The sequence below is a fragment of the Ammodytes marinus genome (genome assembly GCF_949987685.1).
Source record: "Ammodytes marinus genome assembly, chromosome: 2".
Classification (NCBI taxonomy): Eukaryota; Metazoa; Chordata; class Actinopteri; order Uranoscopiformes; family Ammodytidae; genus Ammodytes; species Ammodytes marinus.
In genome coordinates, this window is record NC_137231.1 from 4,100,598 (window position 1) to 4,116,585 (window position 15,988).

Below are 15,988 nucleotides of genomic sequence, written 5' to 3' on the forward strand. Positions count from 1 at the left end.
GGAAAGACAAAGGTAAAACTAGAACTAAAAGTAGAGTGGAGATTGGGCTTAAATTCATCGGGGTGGACGGGAACACAAACTTAATATGTCAGAGTTGCCCTTAAGTGGCGAAGAAATCAATGAATGCATCTTTAAAAATCTGATCCTGCCTTCAACAGGAAGCTGACTCTTGTTCCCTGAAACACCCTACACCCTCTGGCAGCTTTTCATTGGAGCTTTGTGACTGCAGTTTCCTGTGATTATTGGTGGAACCCCAAGAAGCCCAGCTGGCACTCCAGAGAATTCACTCCCATTATGAGAGAACATCTCCATTGGCCCCATTGCAGCTGCCAAGGACAGTGAGAGGCAGATACCCACAACCTCTATAGTGTGCCACCTTGAACAGAAAATGGCCTCTGGGATCACATTGACATCCAGGCTGCGCTGTATAACTAGTGGCTCCCTACGAAGAAAGCACCCACCCCGGGAAGGATTTCTCATTGCTGCAACACAATACTCATAATTCAGTGTTCATCAGTTAGCACAACCCTTCAATCTCAAATCCCATTTGCTTTGGCCATTGTTCCCAAGTTCATGCAAACATATCAAATTAGACTTCCTCCAAAACCTATCTTTAAAAAAAGGACCTCTTATGGGCACTTTTCAGTGAAAAGGGGTCTGATTTTTGACAAAGGGCTTTGATGAACACATTCACATTCAGGCCAAGTGTGGAAGTAAATAAAAATGGCTCTCTGGCAGTCTAGCAAAAGAGCTCTGTTAATCAGTGTTAGGAAGGCAGAGAAAAGGGCTTTCAATTTGACTTTTTTTTCTGATGTGCAACTCTTAAGGGAATGAGACTGTGAAAGGTATAAGGTCACTGTGACATCATTCAGGATGACTTTCTCAGTATAGGAGTGGGTCATCTATTTTTCACAAAGTCAGCGTTTATATCGAACACGCCGTTGATACAGAAAGTGTGACATCACAGATTTGAGTCCCGACTATTGGATTTGCTTTGGGTCATAGTTGTTCATTGCACTTGTTCTGCGGTATACAGTAAGTAGAGTGCCAGCTTGGATTCACAACTGCGATCATGTTCCAATCACTCTTGTCTATATTAGCTCTCTGAACTGCACTGCTACACAATAAAGACAGTCTTACCATGAGTATGCTAGTAGTATACAAGTTCAGATTGGTGACATGGCGTGCAAAAAACAACATTTTGAATATGTAAATATTTGTAAATTACAAAGTGAGATGCAAGCGTGGGTCAAAACCAAAACAGAGACCGAAGCGAATTGAAACCAAGTGATACAAATCTTAAATGTCTTTATCATCCTCCTACCTGCACTAGCTCTGCAAATGGTTACTTGGTTGCCATTTAAGCTTTGCTAATAGCAGTATTATTTAACCCCGAAAAGCCTCTTTGTACACTTTACAAGAGATACATCAAATGCATAAAATGTCATTCGGTAGCATTAAAATGTGTTTGTTCAAGGAACGGCAACATCAGTCCATTACTTTGGTCTGGACTGAAATATTCACACACACACACACACACACACACACACACACACACACACACACACACACACACACACACACACACACACACACACACACACACACACACACACACACACACACACACACACACACACACACACACACACACACATGCACAGGAAGAGCCAGGGGGATCGCCATACCCATTAGGATTTTCCGTACATGATACCAGGCCTCTACACATCACACGCAGAAAACAGCTAAGGAAAAAAAGAAAGATATCTAAGAAGAAGTTAAAGGTGAAGTAAGCGATTTATTTATGTTAATATAAGTGTTAAATCTCTCTTTATTCATACAGTGATCACTTAGACTGTGTGCGCGTTTCATAGAGCCGATCTCTCAGTCACTCGCTCTGCATGTAATCGGCAAATAAACTTTTCAGGGATCCCACTACTGATAACCAATCAGAAGAGAGAACGCTACAAACCGGCACCCGTCTCACTGACGGTGCAGGTGCAGAGCGACAGATGGGTGAATGTGTCTGCGCCTACAATGGCGTAGCAGGTAAAAATCCTTCCCAATGTCTGTTTTGATGGTTTTTATCATGTTTTATCACACTTATGGATCTGAGATGATGCTAGATTACTTGCTTCTTGAAGACTGCAGTGAATGTATGTGGGGACGAGCGAGGGGACTGCTAACTGCAGTCACTGACAGGAAGTTAGCTAAACTGACCATTCCGCTTACTGAACCTTTAAGGAAATCAGGCACATTAACTCAGATAGGGCCCGTTTGCTTTTCACTTTTATTAGGTGATATTTCCTTTTTGTGTTTTACTTATGAATGACTCTGTTTTGGTGTGTCTGTTGTTGCCATGCTGCAAGCCACACATGCATGTATACGAACAGCTGCCCCGGGGCCCACAATCTTCAGGGGAACTTGAAGACTCCAAGTTCAGAATGGCAATAGAATAGAATAGGATGCATTGTCATTGTAGCGGCTTCCCATTAGCCACTAGGCTGCATGTCGTTTGGTGTCTGACGCGTGCCTATAGCCTCTAGTTAACAGTTTGGTTAACGTACGTAATGTCCACTCGTTCCAGTAATTCATAATGCATAGTTTATTTACATATAATTAAAGTACGACTTGAACATTTAGACAATACACTGTTGACCTGTTGGCGCCCTTAGCACGGTCGAAAACTATTTGCCTTCCGGCATGCAAGCACCTGGCTAGTTTGAGTGCGCCTGATTAATAGCCTTGCATCCGGTTCAGCCCCACCACCAGGCGGTCGAATTGGGCATAGCCAGACAATACAAACAAACAAGGAAAGGGGTAAATGGCTCTTACAGTCATGTATAAGTACAACTACATTGGATGCAGTCCTTTATCTGTGCAAACCACAGAAAAGTGCAAACAGGTCAAATATAGAATATATATTAAAATATAAAAGAAAAACATATACATAAAAACAGACATAATATCCCAGAAAAGAAAGTTAAAAACACAGCAAATAGAACAACAAACAAAGCATTCTTGGTAATTGTGTTAACTGCAGTTTTGTTTTGTGACACTATATGCACTACGAAAGCGTAATATAAACCGAAATGTGAAACTTCAGCATTTCTACATCATTTTGAGGGCACCTGAATAGTTTTTTTTCCACAATGTGTAGGCCTATTTTACACTATCTTATCAGTTCATTCATTCATTAATTAATCAAAAATTCCTAGCTTCAGCTCTGAAACAGTCTGAAAAAAGATTAAAGTGTATTGATCGGCTAAGAGAAATGAGGTTGTTGCAGCACTTGAAGCAATAGCACTCAGCAGGGGAAAAGGAAATAGAATGAAAGCCCACACATGCAATATTCAAACAAACAATAAAACAGGGGGCCATAATGAAATAATTCAACAACAGGGCTATAAACTGCTCTGCCAACAAACAAGGAACAGGAACATATGAATTCCTAACAGTGATGAAAAAGTATTTTGCTCACAGGCTGTGTGGCGGTGGGCTGTGATTACAATTGACTGTATCCAGTAAAAGGTAGAAGAGATAGGACTACTGTTGCATGATGGCTGATCTGTAGGGATCTATAGTGTTTCAGCTCCACCTGGAGGCTGTATTAGTCAGTATCTTATTGCTCTGCTGTGCCTGCTCCATGCATTCCAATGGTCTCCTAAAAAGCATGCAAGCAGCAGTAAACTAGCATCTTGAGGTGATTTGGTCATAAAAAAAAGAAGCAACACTGTTACAGTACAATGCAATACAATAAAAAAACAACAGAGACATAAAAGACTGCATGGCAAACGTTTTTTTTTTAACTTAAAAGTCCAATTATTTGCTTAAGTAATTAAATAAATAGCCTATGCTAAAGTTAAACATGTTACATTTATCAATTGCAGAATATAAGGCTATAACTTTCTACCGCTGGCATCTTTAAAACTTGTTTTATGTAGCCTACTGTGGCCAATGTACACTCAGACAGGGCCACACTAACCCAATGCGGCATAAAATAAAGCGTCAGTGTTGTGTGCAATAATTAGTAGTCAATCAATGTGGAAACCAGGTTAAGTAGCCTATACCGTTATTAGGCCAACGCACACAGAAATAATAACGTAGGTCTACTTAAAACAACATTTCCCATCAGGCCTTGCGCGTGTCAATAAGGAAATGAGAGTTCGGTATTTGGTGCTACCTGTAAACCTAAACACAGCTATTGTTTTCCAACTCTTGAGTTGCCATCAGTGGTCTGTGGAGATGTGGGGCGTTTGTGAATGAGGTAGGCTACACGACAAGCTATCCTTATCCGGACTTCTTGTGCAGTTAAGGAGGACGCTTAAAAGGCGTAACTTGGAAAACACACACTGAACGCTGCCCTTTTTGGGGAGAAGAGGGCGGTCGTGTGCCGCAACATAAAGAGTGTGTTCATTAGGCTATGTTTTGTATTTAGGCAGAAACCGACAAGAAGTTGTAAATCTTAAATAGGAGTAGGCCCTTCGAACACGGATCTCATGGACGTAACCTAACTATTTTTAATTGTTTTAATCGCGCGTGAGGTTGATATAGCCCTTTAGTAGAACGCGCGCGACAGTTGTAAAACATGTCATAAAGTTAGGACCGTGTCACCTCCCGGGCTCCGTAGGTAAACGAAGGTCGAAGAGCAGATGTAGGCTACTGAGTGACACAATGGAACGCAACCAAAGATGGTCACGAGACTATAATAGTTTACCCGCTGCTGCCCTTTTACGACTGAGAAAGAGTCACACTTTTTTAAGATTCTTGTCAACTTTGGATTTTGAAATGAATCTTATGTTGCTTGCTCCTCCTTGTGTGTTTCTGAATGTGTCTGTTTCTGGACTCCTCTTATCTAATCTCTCCATGTTGATAGTGTGTGTCCCGCCCCCTTCTCTCCATCCTGTGTGTAGGCAGCAGATGCAGCTGGCAGTCGGCCCTAGCTCGTCCTCCAGCCGTTCCTCCTCCGCCTCTGACGGCTTCCCCCTCGGCCCCATCATCATCAATACACCTGAATGTGGAAGTGAGTCTTCAGCTGGGCGACAGAAACGCGAAGTGAGAGCAGCAGAGCACACTACTGTGAGTATTCTGTCAAATATTGACCAGTCATGAGGTAAAGAGCAATAGCTCTTGGAGTGATAGTTGAGTATTACAGAGGGAGCTCTGTCATTGTCACAGCTGCTGCGGATAAGGTAAGGCGAAAAATACGTCTAATCGGTCCAGTTAAGAATAGGGTGTAGGCCTACAGTTCTAAAAATAAATGTTTAGCATTTTTTAACAGGAAAATGTATGAATAAATCGTATAATAGTGCTGCTAAGAATGATTATGTAAAATGTTAATTTGATGATGTAGGCTTTTCAAGTTGTTATTTGTGGTTCAGCATATTAAAACAAACTAATGTTGAGGTAATGGCCGTTAAAGATGGTTGAATCTGTGCTGAATTGTAATGGTTGCGGAGCACGTTGAAACAATTGCTACTGTATCCAACCCAGATTATTATTATTTTTTAAGAAAAAAAAAGTTAGCATTTATATGTCCTCTGACATGCAAATGACCAAAGCAGTACTTAAAGACCTACTTCACCGGTGGGAATATGAAGGTGTATTGATCCTATGTAGTATAAATGTGCAAACATTGTTTTACATCGGTTCATCCTAGCCTGAGAAAAAGGAGAACGAGTATGTTATGGTCTCACTGTCTAACCAGTGTGACATCACACTAGTAAAAATGTAGGGGTTAGGATTAACAGGACAGCAGGGCCAAGGGAAAACTGATGAAAGACTGAGGTGGGGGGGGGGGGGACTCATTCATTATATTATAATAGCAATTTTATAATGATATAACGCCGGTTCCGCAATGGGTGAAGTATTCCTTTTTAACTGAGCTCCATCTATGTTATGTTTTAGCCTCCAGGTGTCTCCAGGATGAGGTCCATTGTGAGCTTCTACCTGTGCTACCTGCTGAGCCTGTGTCTGGGCCTGGCCTGTGTGGTGTGCGTGTGTCTGTGGAACAGCCGGTGGCGCGGAGGTTTTGCCTGGGACGGCTCGGGTCTGCAGTTCAACTGGCACCCTGTCCTGATGGTCACAGGCCTGGTCGTTCTGTATGGCAACGGTGAGTGAGTGAGTGTTTGTTTAAAATGTGGATCATACAAAGAGTTTCACTTCTCTTTCTCACTTCTGTTCTTTGCTTGTCAAAGTGAAGTGGGGCTATATTAAGGAAATCACACCTTTTTTTTTTAACTTTTTTTTCCTCTCATAACTAGACATTTTGTATCTATTTAAACTTAAGGCGAGACACCCCAGGTGAATAGGGATTTTTTTTAAACTTATAGATATCATCATGAAACTTTGCCAGTTGATTACTGACACTAACACAATAATTTTTTGTTTTACATGTTTTTCTTTAATATTTTATTAAATATGCAAATATGGCAATACTTAACCAATTATGCGTACATTTGGGTAATTTTTCGAGAAAAAAATCGAGATGTTGGATAAAGCCAGAGTTAAAATTTCTATTTTATTTTAACCACATATTAGTTTCTAAAGTTTTTACACAACAGATTTTGGATACAGCCTTTTTTCATTTAATAAATCAAAAAATACTATGTACATGTCTTAGAAATGCATTTTAGGCATGTTTTTAGGAGGAAAATGTATCATAAATCAGACAATTAACAATATATTAACAAATCCTTGTGTAAAAACCTTTAAAATAGTGCTATGAATGATCATAGAAAGTTTGGTTGATGTCAGTGGTCTAGAAGTTGAGATATCTTTCTCAGAGTATTGGAAAAAGCTCATTTTGAGAAAACGGCCGTTAAAGATAAAAACGTGAATTCTGCTGATAATCACTGATTATAGCTAGAGTAATTTATTGAATTAGGCCCTACACCCCTCAATGCCATATAGGCCTACCACTGCTTAACATATATAAACCATAGCATAGTAACATTTACATCCACATGCTAATTTAAACGTGATTAATTCATTATTAGCCACTGTCTGTCAACCTGCTCCGGAGTCGGCACAGACGCTCTCTCTCCCCACCTTGTCCCCTCTGATCCTCTGACAGTCTGTGTCTCTCCGACGTGATCGGCGTGATTTACATGTCTTTAACACTTCTCCCCTTCAAATGGCGATCATGTAATGTCCGTAGCCAATTGATTAAGTATTTTTTTTGTGTTGGTTTGGCATATTTTCGACGTTTTTCCCCATTTTATTTTGTGATTTTCAAGCTACCCGCGGCTAGCATCACGTGATGCCTTTTAGCGAATCACATCGTCAGAAATGTGCATTAGCCAATGAGGTCGCGTTCCTAGCATTGAATCCCTCCTCACACTTTCACGATTGGTTACTGATACAAAGGAAATGACCATATTTGGATCCGATAACGTTGCACTTGAGATTCAGAGCTTTCCAACAGTACCATGGTTATTATGATTCATACAGCGGTCGCGGTGCTGTATGTTACGTTAGAATGCTCACTTTTGACAAATTTAGGAGCAAAATACAGACGCAAGCAGTCAAAGTTTAGTAAAATAAACACCTAAAACGTATATTTTGGACCTTTTATCCATACTAGTATGAAAGAAGACATGTTATGGAAGCTAAATAGACACAAATCTCAAAATTGACCAGTGCTTGAAAAACGATGTTTTTGCCTGCCGTGTCTCGCCTTAAAGGACAGACTTCCACATTCAAATAAATCCAAAATCAGTTTGTCACAGACTTATAGATATGTGACCAAGACTCTGAGATACTCCATCACTTGTATTCCTAGTTTAATTGATAATGTGACACTTGATAGCTGATTATTTATTCAGCCAGTGAGCCTCAGTACCTCCGTTATTGTGTATCAAAGCTTAAGAGCAATAAATGATCTGAGTGTGTTAACATACAGTGCATACTAGAATAAAAATTGCAAACAAAAGTATACTGTATTTGATTCCAAAAATGATTATGAAAACTAGTTTTAGATATGTTTTCAAATTATTTCTGAAAATGTTACTCAAGTGATCTACTCCCTAAATCAGGCTCGGAAAACACAATATCCTACATTTCCCATGATGCAACTCAGTAGCATCTTCCAGTAGACTTCTCCTGGTCCATGTAATTTTTAACTCCATGTTTACAGTAGGGCTGGCCCGAATTATTCGAATATTCGAATACTCGTTCGGAAAATTTGTATTCGGAGCTTAAATTAGTATTCGGAGCTTCGTGTTTTTTTTTTTTTTTTTTTTTTTTTTTTATATATAGGGGAGAACGGGGGAATCTGAGGCATCGGGTAATGTGAGCCACCCCCTGTATCTAGGCAACGGAAAACATTTGTGGTCATGTGAGATATATGTTTTCAAGCCCTTCTCATTTCCCCTTGGCCCTGAAAGAGAGGACCTCATGGTGCTGTGGTAAGCATGTTTTTTTCACCAAAATAGGTATTTTGCATGTAAAAGTAAATTTCCTTGCTGTCAACTTAATCAACTGTTGTGCTAAAGCAAATGTATTCACGTAGAAAAACTTCTATCATACGTGTTGATGAACTACCAACATATGAAACCATGTGCTGCTGATAACTGAAGATTAGCCTGAAATGCTAAGAGAGGTAGTTTTTTCTCAAATTGTGGTGGTGGGGGAAAGTGAGCCAAATTCTGTGGGGGAAAGTGAGACACTGTCTCACTTTCCCCCACCATAAGGCACAAGTTAAGTTTAGTCTTAAACATATTTTAATGTAATATTACATGACATATGTTTTATTTTAATGTCATACACATTGTAGAAAAGCCATCATGCCAAGGAAATACACCAGGAAGACGACTTGGGGCAACCACACGTAAAGAGCACCTTCTCATCTTTCCCTGTAACCTTCAGGGCTGGAATGTAGAGTAGGCCTAGTTGTAGAGTATGACAGGCTGATGTTATAATCCAGTTGGGTCTTCTCCTGTGTTCTGAGTCCCAGGCTGTTCTCGCTGGTTCTGATTTTCCTATGCTTTGACCCCCAGACACTAGCTGGCTCTAAGGGTCCTATGTTCTGACCCCCAGACTGTGTTCTAATCTAACTGGTTCTATCTTTCATTTGAATCTTATTAAAACCCTTTGAATTATAATATGTTGTATTTGATTTTGTATTTTGTTCAGAGTTACTTTCAAGTGTTTAGAAAATTTGCTTTGCTTAATTGACCAAACCCCATAATTCTTTTACTAGTCCGACATTAGTTCTGGAATGTGTGGCTAGCTTTCAGGATTCTTACTGTTACAATATGTGTTGTTATGGTAGTTTCAGAGTGGAAAAAGTAAGTGGATCAGTTTACCCCACAGCTGGGGTAAAGTGAGCCACATCACAACTTTTTTTAAAACAATCATATTTTCACTGCCCTTTGTCTTGTAAAAATTCTGCTAATGCCCATTTCTAGGAAACATCCTGAATCAATGGGAAATGTGTAAATTTGAGTGATAAATAATTTTAGCTCGCTTAGAGGGGAGCAAATGTAAAAAGTGGCTCAGATTACCCCGTTCTCCCCTATATATATTTTTTTTTCAACATTTTTTTTGCAAGAAGCTAGTACTGCAATATAGTGTCATCAAATAATTTTATATTTGGATATAAAAGTTAGTAATATTGTAGTAGTAGTAGTATTGCTCATTTAGGAGGATATTACATCACTGACAAGTGTCATAGGCATTGCGCATCCATTACTTCACCTCCGAGCGCGTAAATCTTCAACAAAATATGCAGATACTGTCAAAATCGGTTCCAGGGAGTATATAGGGATTATTAACGTTTTTTTTATTTTTTATTTTTTTTTTTTATGTTGTTTTTGATGGTGTGTTTTTCTGGAAACAAATATTCAAATATTCGCTCGGAAAAACCAACGAATATTCAAAGCCTGAAAAATGGCATTCGGGCCAGCCCTAGTTTACAGTCTGTGTGGTCTTCAGCCCCCATACCAAAAAAATACTGTCTCATTGACCTCCAGAGCTAGCCTGGCACCGCCCACCTACCTACTTCCGCTCAATTTTCATTTCCCTTCAGTAGTCAGTCTGGGTCTGCTGTATATTCGCGGGCTTTCTCAGGATACATTTTTGCATGACCAATCAGCGAACAGAGGGAGTGGCTGAGAACAATAACGTTAAGGTCGTGCGCCAGTTTCAGTTGTAGTCAGAAGCCAGCGCATGACATACATCACGAACAAACGTTCTGCGATTGGTTGGCAGATCCAGAGTGGCACTGGGCAGATCCAATAGTTTTAAACTTCAACAGACAACCGCCTTCAAGTGAGTTAACGTTTGTCAATTGAGCGATTCCAGACCTTCTGTACAAATGAAATGAAGTACGATGGTCCTGTAGGACCAGGCTACTCCAGAGCCACACGTAAACATAATACACAAATGAACATATTATTCTGTCATTTCTAGACACATTTAGCATGTTTTTTCTTGTTGCCCCCCCCCCCACCCCCATGCAGGAGCTATGTTGTACCGCGTCCCGCTGACCTGGGGTCAGAATAAACTGCCCTGGAAGCTGCTGCATGCCACTGTGATGCTCCTGGCCTTGGTCCTGTCTATAGTGGGGCTTTGTGCTGTCTTTGACTTCCACAACACCAAAAGCATTCCCAACCTTTACTCCCTGCACAGCTGGATTGGAATCGCAGCCACAGCTCTTTTCGCCACACAGGTAACACACAGCATGGTGATATTCAAGTGCAATAAGGTTTGTGTCAGCACGTTTACATGAAGAATCATAATCGGGAAATAAACGAATAAGACTTCATCAAGACTTGTGAAATGCATGTAAACACCTTTTATCCGATCTACTTTGCACAAAAATCGGCACATTAACGGACAAGCAAAAGTCGGATAAGAACATGTATGTATACTCAGCCATCGCATCACATATTACCCCGGAATTCCACTGGCTGCGCATGCGTTGTCCAATGGTTTTGCTCCGTGCGCCCACGTCCGTCAACACCCACCAGCTCAGTTTTCAAAGCAGGCACGGCCAGCTCCGCTGAACAGCTGGAGTCGCGAGACCGAGGAGTTCCCACGGTAATAAAAGTGACGGGCGATCGCTCTTGATAATATGATTCTCCTATATGATATTTACACAACAACGAACGCACGGAAGGTTATTGTTCCCATCCGAACGAGTAAAAGAACAGTGGACATGCTTGTATGTGTCTCTGTTTTGAGAATGTCACCTGCAGTGAACACCGAGTGTCTTATTTTGAAAATTAACCGGAGGTTTTATTGTTTTGTCGGCGTCTGTGTTCATGTCTATCTCGATGTGTTCTGTGCTAAATGCGGAGAAGGACCGGACAGGCAGCCGGTGGAATTAGGCCTTTAAAGTTTGCGTTCTGCACATGCTCGAGAATTCCAGCAGAGGATTTCACCCAGAAGTGGAAGGAGACGACGTAATAAATAACGTAATAAATAGTAGTGTTGTTGCCGGAAAGGTCAAACGCCATCTTTGTTGCTGTTGCTGTCACGTAGCGGTCAACCGGACGTGGCTCTATAACTACTTGTCGAAAGGGCTACAGCGCCACCTAGCGTTAGCAGAGTCAGCCATGCTCCGGCCATTTATTCGATTCTCTGACAAAGGCAATGTATACTCAGACAAGTGACGCGGTCCGTTCGAGTGGCAAAATATGGTATATGGCTTAATCCTATCTAGCTTTCCCATGGAAACGCACTGTGTGATTGTGAGACATGGTTGAGGTTTGGTCCCCTGCCTTTGTGTTGACTGTCCCTGTGGATGTGTGTCCATGCAGTGGGTGTTGGGTATGGCTGCCTTCCTCCTGCCCTGCTCCCCTCTTCCACTCCGTCAGCTCCTCAAGCCCGTCCATGTGTGGATGGGAGGCAGCATACTGTGGCTCAGCATCGCCGCATGCATCTCCGGAATCAACGAGAAACTCTTCTTTGTCCTGTGAGTGCTATATATTTATATATTTTCAGGTTCAACATTTTAATTTTGGGTTCCTACCAGAAACTGTTTTCATGGTGTAGTTTCCAAAAACTTTATAATTCAGACAGTGCCATTGATGAATCTCCTCGTTTCAGCCTCAGTCTGAAACGCTCTGTTTTAGAGTCTGTCTCTTTAAGCCCCCACCTTCCAAAAAAGCCCAGTCTGCTCTGTTTGGCCCTGAACCTAACTGCCGGTTTGAATCTAACCCTGGTCTAATCTAATCCTTATGACGTCATAAGGGCAGAGAAATCTGACTGGGGTTTCTGATCACAGGTTTCAGAAAGGTGGGGGTTGGTGAAAAAGAGAGGGTTGTTTTTTAGACACACCAGGGACCCATATTAATGTTTGACAACCATACAAAAAATTCATTTAGCAGATTTTGGTTTAACTTTTAACATATTCCACATAGATAGCTATGATAAAATGGACTGTGTTTGTCTTCACAGAAGTGGAACTCAGCCGTACGCCAACCTTCCACCGGAGGCTTGGTTGGGAAATTCCTTAGGAGTGTTGATCGTGGCCTTCGGCTTGGTTGTCCTTATGATTCTGTCCAACAGTAAGTGGCAGCGACCAGACTCCAGGCCTGAGGACTTGGCTTACACGGTGAGGATAGTAGCATTGCACTGGATGTGCAATAAAAGGAGAGTTCAGAGATTTGTTTTAATCGAGTAGATCATTATCACCCTTATCTACTCTCTTCCACAGCCATTGCTCCAAGAAGAAAATGAATGAATGAAGGAAATATAAAAGAAAATGCTCTAAACCCGTCCACGCAAAGGGCAGCTCATTCACCACAGATGACAACAGGCCTTAACCCTAATGAAGGGTCCATATTGAATGTAAACCAGCTGTCTAGACACTGTGACAATTATCTATGTTTGATGTGGATGTACATATTTATTTGAAATTATTATATTTAAGATTGCTTTTTTTTTTTGCCAAAGAATAAATACAATGTGTTTTATATCAAGGCTGTGACATGTGCTTCTCTTCCACTGAATAGAAATATATTCCTTTTGGGCTGCTGCTCACAGTTGACCTTCATAACAAATCACTGAACATGACTTTGTTTGATAGAGCCACAGAAACAGAGACAGCCAGCAGGGGAAGGTGTGTACACCACAGGGTTGGATATAGAATGTTGTCTCTCAAAGTGCATAATCAAATTTAAAAACGTAAATCCTCCTAATTTTGTCTCATTCCTGTGGCCCTAATACGTCTACTGTACAAACGTCTATAGAAGAAGAAACCAGTCCACAGCAAAGCCAACCACAGCCCCTGCCCCCCCCCCCGTTCCTCTCATCACAAACGTTCGATACCAGCGATATGACTTAAAGACAATTCAAACAACAGTGTTAAAGATGTGTAGAAATTGTTACCCGCAGTGTGCTAAAAGGTTTGCCACATTGTGACATTATCCCTGTATTCCAATACGCATACTTCCCTTCTATTTAGTATATCAGAAAAATAGGATGTCTCAATACATGCACGTCAATTGTAGTATGCTTAAAATATATAAATGCCCCACTAACTCCAATAGCATTTTGGAGTATTCGTCTTTACCTAACATGATGAAAAAAAAAAACTTCCTTATCTGATTTTATGTCTCTCTTGTGGCCCTAATACTTTTCTGCACTTTAGTATGTAGTGTAGTAAAAAGAAAGAGTATGTGATTTGGAACGCAGGGTATGTTTCACACAAGGTGGCAGCAGAGTCCAGTCTGGTTCAAGTGTTAAAACAATTACAAAGATACTTTATGCTGCGGTATTATAATCACTGTTAATAAGTCAAATATCTTGTACACGTTTTCCAACCAAAGGGTGTCAGGTCACAGGTCAAAGTTGTCTTCAGGATGTTCGTAGATATAGTTGAGTAGGAATGTGAGAGCAGTGGTGGGTGTTACCAGCAGAGATGTGACATAATTGAGACAAAGACTATGTAGGCAATACCAAGTGATTCATTGTTTCATTTGTATTAAATGTTACTATACTTATGTATCCACACAGCATGTACAATAATTAACAGTGAGAATGCATGTTCTTAATAAATAAATTAAAACTATCTATGAACTATAGTACATGCCTGATGGACATTGGTTCCTCTAATTTCTAAAGAAAAAAAAGAGGAAAAGTCAACCATCAGTTATTGATTTACTTTTTTTTTAGAGCATGAAAATGATCAAATCATTTCAATATTTATTCGTTTTTTTTTCTTCAAGCTTATTGTGTAATTTGAAACATTGGCCTGCTGCACAGACAGAACCTACACCGTAATGATCTGAAAGATTCTACAGAGCTGCTTAGATAGGGAGGCTGTGGCTGGGTGATACATTTCTGTGGGGAATACTGCACACAGGCCTACAGGTATAGCCAAGTTACGAGGGTTACAATGAAAATCATGAAAAGTAATTGCAATTGATTATTATTTGTTATGAAGTTAAACTTTAATCAGAGTATTCCCAGAACACACACACACACACACACACCTTGTACAATATGAAGCATTGCTTTAGATACGTTCTACCAAACATGTAAACATAGTTGAAAGCATCTCAAACTTACAAGATACAGGCAGAAAAAGTCTAAATACACAATAATGCAGCAGTAGGCTAATATGAATCCAGAATCATCAGATACAATAGCACTGAAAGGGGCACATCGTAGGCTACTGCAACATTAAGTGTCGATTAACATTCTCCTACAGTAATCTGGATAGCCTACTTCTTCCACCACTGTTTTTTTTCTCCATAAAAGCCTACTCTGTTCTTTGTGGTTGTTTAATAATCGCATTGAGTGATTTACAGTTGTTTTCCAAACAGTCCTCGAAGGCACCATCCTCGCTTCACATAGCAGTCCGCCCTGTGTTAATATGGAAGATTTTATTGGACTTTAATATCTGTGAAAGCAAAACAGTTTTGTAAAAGCACAGAAGACAATTGACAAGTGTGTATCATGATTCACACGTATTTCACTATCCACAAACCTGTAATTTTTGACTTGCAAATATGTAGAACTTACTCTGAAAATACAAAGTCATATTTACGCATTTACGGATCTGTTTCTGTTTGTGAAAAGGGGTTTGCATATTTGTGGATTGCCTCCTGTGAGTTTGTGAGCCACATTACATTTGTACATAATTTTGTCCAACTTCTACCACCGAGATCTGTAGAACAAGCCTTACAAATGTGAAGTGCAATAATTTGTATGTGTGTAATTGTGTTTTGTAAAGTTATATCCACACAAAGAAAAAGTGATTTGCAAATATGTAGAATTTAGGCTGTAAATGTGTATTTTAATTTTGCATAATTTTTTAAAAATGTTTTAATGCAAATAGTTTCACCACAAAAAAAGACATGTCAACTCTTATTTACACATTTACAGAACCATTTCTACATGTGAAACTGGCTCTGCGCATTTGTGGATCACTTCCTGTGCGCTCACGGAATATTGTCCAATTCGTGCCGCAGAGATCTGCAAAATGACACCTGTAAAATGAGGTCTGTATTTTGAATTCTGTATATTTAGGTGCAGTTAGACAGGTCCACCAGCAGATGGCGAACTCGCGGCGCAGACTATATATACTATTTATGGGCGAACCACATGGCCCCCTTGACCAATCAAAGGAGCTTGTTTAGGGGCGGCCACCTCATTGGTTCATTTGGAGGCCTGTCACACGAACAGAGGAGGGAAAAAAAGCTGTCCACAGCTCAAGCTCATTCTCGAGTTCGTCGGACATTATTCCTCGTGAATGAGCAGGAAAGCAGCTGGCTGCAGACTAGCGGAGCTGAGTACCGGTAATAAGAGAGGTATGTTGTTATGCTGACCCACCATTATACTATCATACAGTAGTTTGTGCGCTGGTCACCTGCGAGGGTAATCAGCATTTCTTGCTAGGCTATTTAGCGAGCTAGCTGACATGTTACACTAAGCATGATTATTTGAGTTTGTCGCCGTCATTTTTAGCACACAGACATGCCGCGACACGCGACAGGCAAAGCTTCTCCCTTTCATATAATATTTCAATTGTAAT

The 15,988-nt window shown here is 40.5% G+C and overlaps 1 protein-coding gene across 4 annotated transcripts; it reads left to right on the forward strand.

Moving 5' to 3' along the window:
• The first annotated feature begins 4,130 nt into the window (after window positions 1-4,130).
• cyb561a3a (cytochrome b561 family, member A3a) lies at window positions 4,131-12,921 on the forward strand. Of its 4 annotated transcripts, none has more exons than XM_080046508.1 (7): window positions 4,131-4,267; window positions 4,914-5,079; window positions 5,908-6,112; window positions 10,464-10,672; window positions 11,766-11,920; window positions 12,406-12,562; window positions 12,665-12,921. In XM_080046508.1, exons 1-7 carry the CDS (start codon window positions 4,263-4,265, stop codon window positions 12,689-12,691), a joined length of 924 nt encoding a protein of 307 aa, XP_079902634.1. In that variant the 5' UTR covers window positions 4,131-4,262; the 3' UTR covers window positions 12,692-12,921. The 4 variants fall into 4 exon arrangements, with proteins under 4 accessions (XP_079902634.1, XP_079902635.1, XP_079902636.1 ...); XM_080046509.1 differs by having other exon boundaries at window positions 4,161-4,267; window positions 4,921-5,079; XM_080046510.1 differs by having other exon boundaries at window positions 4,163-4,267; window positions 4,877-5,079.
• Window positions 12,922-15,988: the final 3,067 nt, after the last annotated feature.

Bases quoted from the DNA above. Each gene is read 5' to 3' on its own strand.
- cyb561a3a (XM_080046508.1), top strand. The intron at 6,113-10,463 runs GTGAGTGAGTGA...ACCCCCATGCAG, and splicing joins GGTCGTTCTGTATGGCAACG to GAGCTATGTTGTACCGCGTC. The intron at 10,673-11,765 runs GTAACACACAGC...GTGTCCATGCAG, and splicing joins CAGCTCTTTTCGCCACACAG to TGGGTGTTGGGTATGGCTGC.